General features: G+C 39.6%; 1 protein-coding gene across 1 annotated transcript in view; it reads right to left on the bottom strand.

Moving 5' to 3' along the window:
• TMEM123 (transmembrane protein 123) overlaps positions 1–12,149 on the bottom strand; it is a 94,940-nt gene that overhangs the window by 53,112 nt on the left and 29,679 nt on the right. Inside the window, exons 8-10 of the mRNA XM_061154986.1 lie at positions 8,480–8,539; positions 4,733–4,789; positions 1,700–1,759 (exon numbers count right to left, since the gene is read on the bottom strand). Of these exons, the coding sequence (XP_061010969.1) occupies positions 1,700–1,759; positions 4,733–4,789; positions 8,480–8,539 (177 nt within the window). The remainder of the gene's footprint in view (positions 1–1,699; positions 1,760–4,732; positions 4,790–8,479; positions 8,540–12,149) is intronic.

Here is a 12,149-nt window from a genome sequence, read left to right as displayed (position 1 = left end):
GGTTTATTCACTAGTCATTTACACATGTGAGTAGAACCATAAAGAAGGCTAAACACAAAGATTTGATCCTTTTGAACTGTGGTGCCAGAGAAGATTCTTAAGAGTCCCTTGGACAGCAAGGTGATCAAACCAGTCAATCCTAAAGAAAACAACCCTCAATATTCATTAGAAAGATGGATGCTGAAGCTACAATACTTTGGCCACCTGATGCAAAGAGCTGACTGGTTGGAAAAGACCCTGATGCTGGGAAAGACTGAGGGCAAAAGAAGAACATGGTAAGAGAGGATGAGGTGACTGGATGGATTAATCACTGATTAAGCAGTGATCTGATTAAATGGACATGAGTTTGAGCAAACTCTGGGAGACAGTGAAGGACAGGGAAGCTTGGCATGCTGCAGTCTGTGGGGTCACAGAGGCAGACATGACTTAGTGACTAAACAAGAACAAATCACTTATGTATGGATCCTAAAATATGGCACAAATGAAACTATGAAGTAGGAAGAGACTCACAGACATACAGAACAGACTTAGGGCTTCCAAGGAAACCGCAAGGTTTACAAGCTAGGGGAAGGAGTAGGAGTCTGGGGTTAGTAGATGCAAACTTTTACACATAGAATTGAGAAACAACAATGGTGCACAGAGGAACTACATTTAATATTCAGGAATAAACCTCAATGGAAAAGAAAATAAAGAAGAATGTATATCGATATAACTAAGTCATTTTGCTGGACAGCAGAAACTACACAACACTGTAAATTAACTATACTTCAATAAAAAATTAATAAAATATCTCCATCATATTGCACAACACTGTGAAAGTATGTAATGCCAGCTGTACACCAAAAAATGGCTAACATTTGAATTTTATGTTATGTGTATGCTTTAACAATAAAATAAAACAAAAACAAACAAAAACTCCAAGAAGTTAGAGCTTGGTCCCCTTTGTACTGTGTCCACACATTAGAGACACTCAATCAATATTTGTTGAATGAAAGTAGAAAAAATGGGTCCAGGGACAGGATCTGTGTACCTTTTTAAGTTTCTACCTCTGTCACTCTTAATAAAGGCAGTGAGAAGATAAACTAAATAAGACTTAGTAGAAACATGTGTTGATGGTACTATTATTTATAACATCAGTCTGGTTCCTATCCTTGCATGTTAATTCAGAAAATCAAGGAAGAAATCCATCTGTCCCAAACCTAAAGCACAGGAAAAGGGCCTCATCTACTGTTTCAATAAGGAAGCAAGGCGGTGGACTGAAATCTAACTGATGGGTGAAATATAAGCAGGGTCTTCTTAAGAGTCCACCAAGGCAATGCTGCCATGGCTGACCAGCTTAAAGTGATTTCTTCCACCAGCAAGATCAGCAGATTTATGAACTCTAGTTCATATCCATAGGCAGAGGCCAAAATGTCACACCGAAAAATGTGCTTCACCTCACTAATAAACTCCAATATGTTTTTATTAATACTTTTAGAATTTACTCACAACTTTCCTAGACTGAGAAAGATGATGAATCTAGTGAACTATCATTTCCTGATGCCTACTAAGGGAAGCCTTTGATGGGAAGCTTTAAGTATTTACAAATGAACAAGTCATAGTTAAGACAGTCAGTGTAGCAGCTTACATGTACTGGACTGGCTGATAGTACGTTATGTATGCTAGACAGATAATCTGTTTTCTGACCTTTTTAACTCACCTCCTTGGTTGTTACCATTGGACTTCTGTTCAGACTGAGGATTATTCTGGTTTGGAGCGCCTGTAAAAACAAAGAAATATTCTGTGAAGAAAGGACATCAATATTTAACTAAGGATACTGGCAATATGTTTGTTTTGGGCTCTGAGGGGTGGGAGGGTCGATTATTCCACAGGAAGTTCTACTTTTGCCACTGCTTCTATGAAACATGCCTTGAAACTGTTTATAAATCTAGATCTGTATCACTGGATATTTTAAGACAGAAAACATATAGCTAATGTAACACTTACCTAGTACTTTCTATGTGCCAGCCACTGAAAAAATAGTCTGTACAAGGGCCATGTGGTGATGAGAAATTTCTACTACTGACAAGTCTGCTCTTCTGAGGACAGTGGACCACCCTTACTATTAACGAGTGCCCAGGTCTTGTACACCAGGACACCTACCTTCATACGATGGAGAAAAGATGAACTAGCTTAGGGTTTTCCCGTCAAACTGGAAGCGTTCTTGATATAATCCCCTGAATTTTTAACTAGTACCTTAAAATTTGAAGAGAGTTTGGAATAATTCTATGCTCCAGTTAAGCAACTTTTCAGGATCACCTGGATCTTTATATAATGGAAGATTAAACACATATACTACATGGTAGGCGAGCAACTGTATTATTGTGTAGTTTTCACAAGAAGGCCTCCCCCACCCCAAAAACCTCCCAAGTACAAAGAAAGTAAACAATAACATTTCTGACGGAGCTATCTTTACTCTGAGTACAAATTTCTTCCTCTTGCTAGAACCGTAATCCATTTATCCCAAAACTATGGTGTGAAGATGAAACCTGAAAAAGATCAAGGTCAGTAGACGATGTATTTAGATGTATTTAGCAGCAGGTAGCAAATAATAGACAATATTATGAAGGGCTTAAATATGCCAGGCCTTGTGGGGAGCATGTAACCTGCATTAGCCCATCTAACCCCCAAAACAATTCAGTGACAGGAACACAGCTAGGCAGTGACAAAGACCCACAGGAGACCACTCAGCTGTGCATCGTTGTTCAGTCCTGTCTGACTCTTCCATCCCATGGACTGTAGCCCACCAGGCACCTCTGTCCATGGAGATTCTCCAGGCAAGAATACTGGAGTGAGTTGCCATGTCCTCCTCCAGGGGATCTCCCCAACCCAGGGATCGAATCCAGGTCTCCTGCACTGCAGGTGGACTCTTTACCATCTGAGCCACCAGGGAAGCCCATGAATACTGGAGTGGGCAGCCACTCCCTTTCTCCAGGGGATCTTTCCCACCCAGGAATCGAATCAGGGTCTCCTGCCTTGCAGGCAGATTCTGGCCACCGAGCCAGTAAGTGGCGGATTCTCAGATGTGGACCAGGCTGTTTGATTCCAAAGCGCATACATGAGAGTGCCAAATGGAAGTGCTGATTTTCTATGATAAACTGGCTTCTTCCCGCATGTTCCCACTTGTTGCATTGCTGCTTCATTAGAAAGACGGATGCTGAAGCTACAATACTTTGGCCACCTGATGCAAAGAGGTGACTCATTGGAAAAGACCCTGATACTAGGAAAATATTGAAGGCAGAAGAAGAAGGGGGCAACAGAAGATGACGGGACTTGATGGATTAATCACTGATTAATCAGTGATCTGATTAAATGGACATGAGTTTGAGCAAACTCCGGGAGACAGTGAAGGACAGGGAAGCTTGGCATGCTGCAATCCACGTGGTCACAGAATCAGACACAACTTAGTAACTAAACAACAACAAATCACTTATATGTGGAATCTGAAATATGGCACAAATGAACCGATCTTTGAAGTAGAAACAAACTCACAGACATACAGAACAGACTTAGGGTTTCCAAGGAAACCCCAAGCTTTCCAAGGGGAGGGAGAGACTAGGAGTCTGGGGTTAGTAGATGCAAACTGTTACACACAGAATTGAGAAACAGCAAAGGTGCATAGGGAACTACTTTTAATATTCTGAAATACACCACAATGGAAAAGAAAATAAAGAAGAACGTATACATGTATATAACTAAGTCATTTTGCTGGACAGCAGAACTTATACAACATTGTAATATAACTGTAGTTCAGTAAAAAGTTAATAAAAAATCTCCATGACATTGCACAACATTGCGAATGTATTTAATGCCACCTGTACACCTAAAAATGGCTAACATTGTGAATTTTAAGTTATGTGTACGTTTGAACAATAAAATAACACAAAAAACAAACAAAAACACCAAGACGTCAGAGCTTGGTCCCTTTCGTACTGTGTCCACACATTAGAGACACTCAATCAATATTTGTTGAAGAAAAGTACAAAAGATGGGTCCAGGGATAGGATTTGTGTACCTTTTTAAGTTTTTACCTCTGTCACTCTTAATAAAGGCAGTGAAAAGATAAACTAAATATCAGTTAGAAGAAACATGCATTGATAGTACTATTACTTATAACATTTAGTCTGGTTCCTATCCTTCCATGTTAATTCAGAAAATCAAGGAAGAAATCCATCTGTCCCAAACTAAAAGCACAAGAAAAAAGTCTCATCTACTGTTTCAAGAAGGAAGCAAAGTGGTGGGTTGAAATCTATCTGATGGGTGAAATATAAGCAGGGTCTCCTTAGAGTCCACCAAGGCAAATTAAGGCTGTCATGGCTAACCAGCTTAAAGTGATTTCTTCCACCAGCAAGATCAGCAGATTTATGAATTCTAGTTCATATTCATAGGCAGAGCATAAAAGGTCATACCTAAAAAGGTGATTTAAAATTCAGTAATAAATTCCAGAATGTTTTTATCAATAGTTTTAGAATTTACTCACAACTGTGCTAGACTGAGAAAGATGGTGAATCCAGTGAACTAGCATTTCCTGATGCCTACCAAGAGAAGCCTTTGATGGTAGGCTTTAAGTATGCACAAATGCACAAATCATGGTTAAGACAGGTCAGTGTACCAGCTTACATGTACTTGACTGGCTGATACTACTTTATGTATGCTAGACAGATAACCCATTTTCTGACCTTCTAAAACTCACCTCTTTGCTTATCCTTGGAGTTTTCTGGAGATTTAGGATCATTCTGGTTTGTAGTTCCTATAAAAACAAAGAAATATTCTGTGAAGAAAGGACATCAATATTTAACTAAGGATACTGGTAATATGTTTCTTTCAGCCTCTAGGGGTGGGAGGGTAGATTTTTCCACAGGAAGTTCTACTTTTGCCACTGCTTCTATGAAACATGCTTTGAAACTGCTCATAAGTCTAGATCTCTTTACTGGATTATTTAAGACAGAAAACATATAGCTAAATGTAACACTTACCAGGTACTTACTATGTGCCAGCCACTGATAAAATAGTTTGTACATGGGCCATGTGGTTATGAGGAATTTCTACCACTGTCAGCTCTGCTATTCTGAGGACAGTGGACCACCCTTACTATTAACAAGTGCCCAGGTCTTATACACCAGCACGCCTAACTTCATACAATGGAAGAGAAGATGAAGTGGCTTAGGGTTTTCACGTAAAATTGCAAGCCTTCTTGATATAATTATTTGAATTTTTAATTAGTACCTTAAAATTTGGAAAGAGTTTGGAAGAATTCTATGCTCCAGTTAAGCAACTTTTCAGGGTGCATTATTCACCCTCGATCTTTATATGATGGAAGAATAAAAACATATATTACATGGGAGGCGAGCAAGTATATTATTGTGTACTTTGTGAAGGGAAGGGCTCCCCCCAAAAAGAACCTTTCAAGTACGAAGAAAGTAAGCAATAACAATTCTGATGGAGTGATCTTTACTGTGTGAGAAACTTTCTTTCTCATGCTGGAACCATAGTACCTTAATCCCAGAAGGCTACGGTGTGATTAAACCTGGAAAAGCTCAACGTCAGTCGACTATGTATTTAGATGTATTTAGCAGCAGGTGGCAAATAACTGCCAATATTATGAAGGGCTTAAATATGCCAGGCCTTGTGAGGAGCATGTAACCTGTATCTACTCATCTAACATCTCAAGATATCTGCGACAAGAACACAGCTAAGAAGTGACAGAAGACCCACAGGAGACCGACAGGAGAGCCACAGGAGACCACCCAGCTGTGCATAGATGCTCAGATATGTCTGACTCTTTTCGATCCCATGGACTGTAGCCCACCAGGCACCTCTGTCCATGGAGATTCTCCAGGCAAGAATACTGGAGTGAGTTGCCATGTCCTCCTCCAGGGGATCTCCCCAACCCAGGGATCGAATCCAGGTCTCCTGCACTGCAGGTGGACTCTTTACCATCTGAGCCACCAGGGAAGCCCATGAATACTGGAGTGGGCAGCCAATCCCTTTCTCCAGGGGATCTTTCCCACCCAGGAATTGAACCAGGGTCTCCTGCCTTGCAGGCAGATTCTGGCCACCCAGCCAGTAAGTGGCAGATTCTCAGATGTGGACCAGGCTGTTTGATTCCAAAGCATGTACATGAGCGTGCAAAATGGAAGTGCTGATTTTCTACAATGAACCTGCTTCTGCCCGCATGTTCCCAGCTATTGCTTTGCTGGTTGCTCAACCCTAAGTCCCAGAACTTATCTTTTGATTCTTCCTTCTTCCTCACTCCACCATCCAATCCATTAGCAATGATTTCAGTTCCACTCCCCAAGTAGATCTAGACTCTACCCACTTATCCCCATTACCCCTTCTCTTCCTCTTTTGCCCAGATTACAAGAGTGTCAGGTTTTTCTCTCCCTGATGTTGTCACTCTTATGACGGATGCTTTCCTTTTTTCTGGCTTGAGGAAGAAGGCAGAAATTGCCTTAAATAAAGCACTGAAATAAAGAATGTCTTGGACGTTCTAAGTACAAGGAGGTGGGTACTTTACAAGACAAAAAAAGACCAAGTATTACAGCGGAATACTTCACTAAATGGAGTTAAGTTTATAAAGTGGCACAGATTCATTAAAGATTAATTTCATTTCCTAATTGGCTATCCATTATGATGGCTTTGGAAGTCTGGCAATCACTATATAAATAGCATATTAAAAAGCAGAGATTTACTTTGCAAACAAAGGTTCATCTAGTCAAAGCCATGGTTTTTTTTTTTTTTTTTTAAAGCCATGGTTTTCCTGTAGTCATATACAGATGTCAGTGGGACCATAAAGAAAACAAAAGAATTGATGCTTTTGAGTGTGATGCCGGAGAAGATTCTTAAGAGTCCCTTGGACACCAAGGAGATCAAGCCAGTCAATCCTAAAGAAAACAACCCTTAATATTCATTGGAAAGACATGCTGAAGCTGCAATAGTTTGGTCACCTGCAGCAAAGAGCTGCCTCACTGGAAAAGACCCTGATGCTGGGAAAGACTGAGGGAAAAAGAAGGGGGCAACAGAGGAAGAGTTGACTGGATGGATTAATCACTGATTAATCAGTGATCTGATTAAATGGACATGAATTTCAGCGAACTCCAGAAGACAGTGAAGGACAGGGAAGCTTGGCATGCTGCATCCGTGGGGTCACAGTGGCGGATATAACTTACTGATTAAACAAGAACAAATCACTTATATGTCAATCCTAAAATACGGTACAAATGAACCTATGTATGAAGTAAGAAGAGACTCACAGACATACAGAACAGACTTAGGGTTTCCAAGGAAACCTCAAGATTTCTAAGGGGAGGGAAGGACTAGGACTCTGGGGTGAGTAGATGTAAACCATTACATATAGAACTGAGAAATAACAATGGTGCACAGGGAACTACATTTAATATTCAGGAATAAACCACAATGGAAAAGAAAATAAAAAAGAATGCATACATGTATATAACTAAGTCATTTTGCTGGACAGCAGAAATTAACACAACATTGTAAATTAACTGTACTTCAATAAAAAATAAAAATATCCATGATATTGCACAACACTGTGAAAGTATGTAATGTCACCTGTACACCTAAAAATGATTAAAATTGTGAATTTTATGTTATGTGTATGTTTAAACAACAAAATAAAACTAAAAACAAACAAAACCTCCAAGAAGTTAGACCTCGGTCCCTTTTGTATTGTGTCCACACATTAGAGACACTCTATTAATATTTGTTGAATAAAAGTAGAAAAAATAGGACCAGGGACAGGATCTGTGTACCTTTTTAAATTTCTACCTCTATCACTCTTAAAAAAGGTGGTGAGAAATAAACTAAACATGACTTAGTAGAAACATGTGTTGATGGTACAATTATTTATAACATCAGTCTGATTCCTATCCTTCCATGTTAATTCAGAAAATCAAGGAAGAAATCCATCTGTCCCAAACTAAAAGCACAAGAAAAGGGCCTCATCTACTGTTTCAATAAGGAAGCAATGGGGTAGACTGAAATCTAATGGATGGGTGAAATATAAGCAGGGTCTTCTTAGAGTCCACCAAGGCAAGTTAAGGCTGCCATGGCTGACCAGCTTAAAGTGATTTCTTCTACCAGCAAGATCAGCAGATTTATGAACTCTAGTTCATATCCACAGGCCCAAAATGTCACACCAAAAAATGTGCTTCACCTCACTAATAAACTCCAATATGTTTTTATTAATACTTTTAGAATTTACTCACAACTTTGCTAGACTGAGAAAGATGATGAGTCTAGTGAAGTATCATTTCCTGATGCCTACTAAGGGAAGCCTTTGATGGGAGGCTTTAAGTATTTACAAATGAACAAATCATAGTTAAGACAGTCAGTGTACCAGCTTATATGTACTGGACTGGCTGATAGTACTTTACGTATGCTAGACAGATAATCCATTTTCTGACCTTTTTAAACTCACCTCCTTGGTTGTTACCACTGGAGTTTTGTACAGGCTGAGGATTATTCTGGCCTGGAGCTCCTATAATAACAAAAAAATATTCTGTGAAGAAAGGACATCAATATTTAACTAAGGATAATGGCAATATGTTTCTTTTGGGCTCTGAGGGGTGGGAGGGTCGATTATTCCACAGGAAGTTCTACTTTTGCCACTGCTTCTGTAAAACATGCCTTGAAACTGTTCATAAATCTAGATCTGTATCACTGGATACTTTAAGACAGAAAACATATAGCTAATGTAACAATTACCAGGTACTTACTATGTTCCAGCCACTGATAAAATAGTTTGTACATGGGTCATGTGGTGATGAGAAATTTCTACTACTGACAACTCTGGTCTTCTGAGGACAGTGGACCACCCATACTATTAATGAGTGCCCAGGTCTTATATACCACCATGTCTAACTACATACAAAGGAGAAAAGATGAAGTAGCTTAGGGTTTTCACATCAAACTGGAAGCCTTCTTGATATAATTCCTTGAATTTTTAACTAGTACCTTATAATTTGGAAAGAGTTTCGAATAATTCTGTACTCCAGTTAAGCAACTTTTTAGGGTGCATTATTCACCCTGAACCTTTATATAATGGAAGATTAAACACATATATTACATAGGAGGCGAGCAAGTGTATTATTGTGTAGTTTTCACAAAAAGGCCTCCCCCACCCCAAAAACCTCCAAAGTACAAGAAAAATAAGCAATAACAATTCTGACGGAGCTATCTTTACTCTGAGTACAAATTTCTTCCTCTTGCTAGAACCATAATTCATTTATCCCAAAGCTATGGTGTGAAGATTAAACCTGAAAAAGATCAAGGTCAGTAGACTTGTATTTAATGTATTTAGCAGAAGGTACCAAATAACTGCCAATACTATGAAGGGCTTAAATATGCCAGGCCTTGTGGGGAGCATGTAGCCTGCATTAGCCCATCTAAGCCCCAAAACAATTCAGTGACAGGAACACAGCTAGGCAGTGACAAAGACCCACAGACCACCCAGCTGTGCATCGTTGCTCAGTCATGTCTGACTCTTTGCGATCCCATGGACTGTAGCCCACCAGGCACCTCTGTCCATCGAGATTGTCCAGGTAAGAATACTGGAGTGAGTTGCCATGTCCTCCTCCAGGGGATCTCCCCAACCCAGGGATCGAATCCAGGTCTCCTGCACTGCAGGTGGACTCTTTACCATCTGAGCCACCAGGGAAGCCCATGAATACTGGAGTGGGCAGCCACTCCCTTTCTCCAGGGGATCTTTCCCACCCAGGAATCGAACCAGGGTCTCCTGCCTTGCAGGCAGATTCTGGCCACCGAGCCAGTAAGTGGTGGATTCTCAGATGTGGACCAGGCTGTTTGATTCCAAAGCATGTACATGAGCATGCCAAATGGAAGTGCTGATTTTCTACAATGAACCTGCTTCTGCCCGCATGTTCCCAGTTGTTGCATTGCTGGTTGCTCAACCCTAAGTCCCGGAACTTATCTTTTGATTCTTTCTTCTTCCTCACTCCACCATCCAATCCATTAGCAATGATTTCAGTTCCACTCCCCAAGTAGATCTAGACTCTACCCACTTATCCCCATTACCCCTTCTCTTCCTCTTTTGCCCAGATTACAAGAGTGTCCTGTTTTTCTCTCCCTGATGTCATCACTCTTATGACGGATGCTTTCATTTTTTCTTCTGGTTTGAGGAAGAAGGCAGAAACTGCCTTCTTTCTAAGCTCTTCCTAGCTTTAAGACCTCTTCACCCTTTTTCAAAAAATAACTTATGAAGTACCTACTGTGTACAAGCACTGAAATAAAGAATGTCTTGGACGATCTAAGTACAAGGAGTCGGATGCTTTAACAGACAAAAAAAGACAAAGTATTACAACAAAATACTACACTAAATGGAATTAAGTTTAGTTCATAAAGAGGCACAGATTCATTAAAAATTTATTTCATGTCCTAATTGGCTACGCATTATGGTGGCTTTAGAAGTCTGGCAATCACTTTATACATAGCTTATTAAACAGCAGAGACATTACTTTGCAAACAAAGGTCTATCAGGTAAATGCTATGGTTTATTCACCAGTCATTTATACATGTGAGTCGAACCATAAAGAAGGCTGAACACAAAGATTTGATCCTTTTGAACTGTGGTGCCAGAGAAGATTCTTAAGAGTCCCTTGGACAGCAGGGAGATCAAACCAGTCAATCCTAAAGAAAACAACCCTCAGTATTCATTGGAAGGATGTATGCTGAAGCTACAATACTTTGGCCACATGATGCAAAGAGCTGACTCGTTGGAAAAGACCCTGATGCTGGGAAAGACTGAGGGCAAAAGAAGGGACAACAGCGGATGTGGTGACTGGATGGATTAATCACTGATTAATCAGTGATCTGATTAAATGGACATGAATTTCAGCAAACTCCAGGAGACAGTGAAGGACAGGGAAGCTAGGCATGCTGCAGTCCGTGGGGTAAGAGTCAGACATGACTTAGTGACTAACCAACAACAAATCATTTATATGTGGAATCTAAAATGTGGAACAAATGAACCTATCTATGAAGTAGAAACAGACTCACAGATATACAGAACAGACTTACGGTCTCCAAGGTGGAGCAAAAGTCGGGTAGGGAGGGACCAGGAGTCTGGGGTTAGCAGATGCAAACTATTACATGTAGAACTGAGAAATAACAACGGTGCACAGGGAGCTACATTTAATATTCAGGAATAAACCACAATGGAAAAGAAAATAAAAAAGAATGTATACATGTATATAACTAAGTCATTTTGCTGGACAGCAGAAATTAATACAAAATTGTAAATTAACTATACTTCAATAAAAAAATTAATAAAAAAATCCATGATATTGCACAACACTGTGAAAGTATGTAATGTCACCTGTACACCTAAAAATGACTAACACTGTGAATTTATATTATGTGAATGTTTCAACAATAAAATAAAACTAAAAACAAACAACTCCAAGAACTTAGAGTTTGGTCCCTTTTGTACTGTGTCCACACATTAGAGACACTCAATTAATAATTGTTGAATAAAAGTAGAAAAAATGGGACCAGGGACAGGATCTGTGTACCATTTTAAGTTTCTACCTCTGTCACTTTTAAAGAAGGCAGTGAGAAGATAAACTAAATATTCGTTAGAAGAAACATGTGTTGATGGTACTATTATTTATAATATCAGTCTGGTTCCTATCCTTGCATGTTAATTCTGAAAATCAAGGAAGAAATCCATCTGTCCCAAACTAAAAGCACAAGAAAAGGGCCTCATCTACTGCTTTAACATGGAAGCAACGGGGTGGACTGAAATCTAACGGATGGATGAAATATAAGCAGGGTCTCCTTAGAGTCCACCAAGGCAAGTTAAGGCTGCCATGGCTGACCAGCTTAAAGTGATTTCTTCTACCAGCAAGATCAGCAGAGTTATGAATTCTAGTTCATATCCACAGGCCCAAAATGTCACACCGAAGAATGTGCTTCACCTCACTAATAAACTCCAATATGTTTTTATTAATACTTTTAGAATTTACTCACAACTTTGCTAGACTGAGAAAGATGATGAATCTAGTGAACTATCATTTCCTGATGCTTACTAAGGGAAGCCTTTGATGGGAGGATTTAAGTATTTACAAATG

Source organism: Dama dama, chromosome 1 (genome assembly GCF_033118175.1).
Source record: "Dama dama isolate Ldn47 chromosome 1, ASM3311817v1, whole genome shotgun sequence".
In the NCBI taxonomy this organism is placed as follows: Eukaryota; Metazoa; Chordata; class Mammalia; order Artiodactyla; family Cervidae; genus Dama; species Dama dama.
The sequence above is the reverse complement of the archived record's forward strand: the minus strand, read 5'-3'. Positions and strand labels throughout refer to the sequence as shown.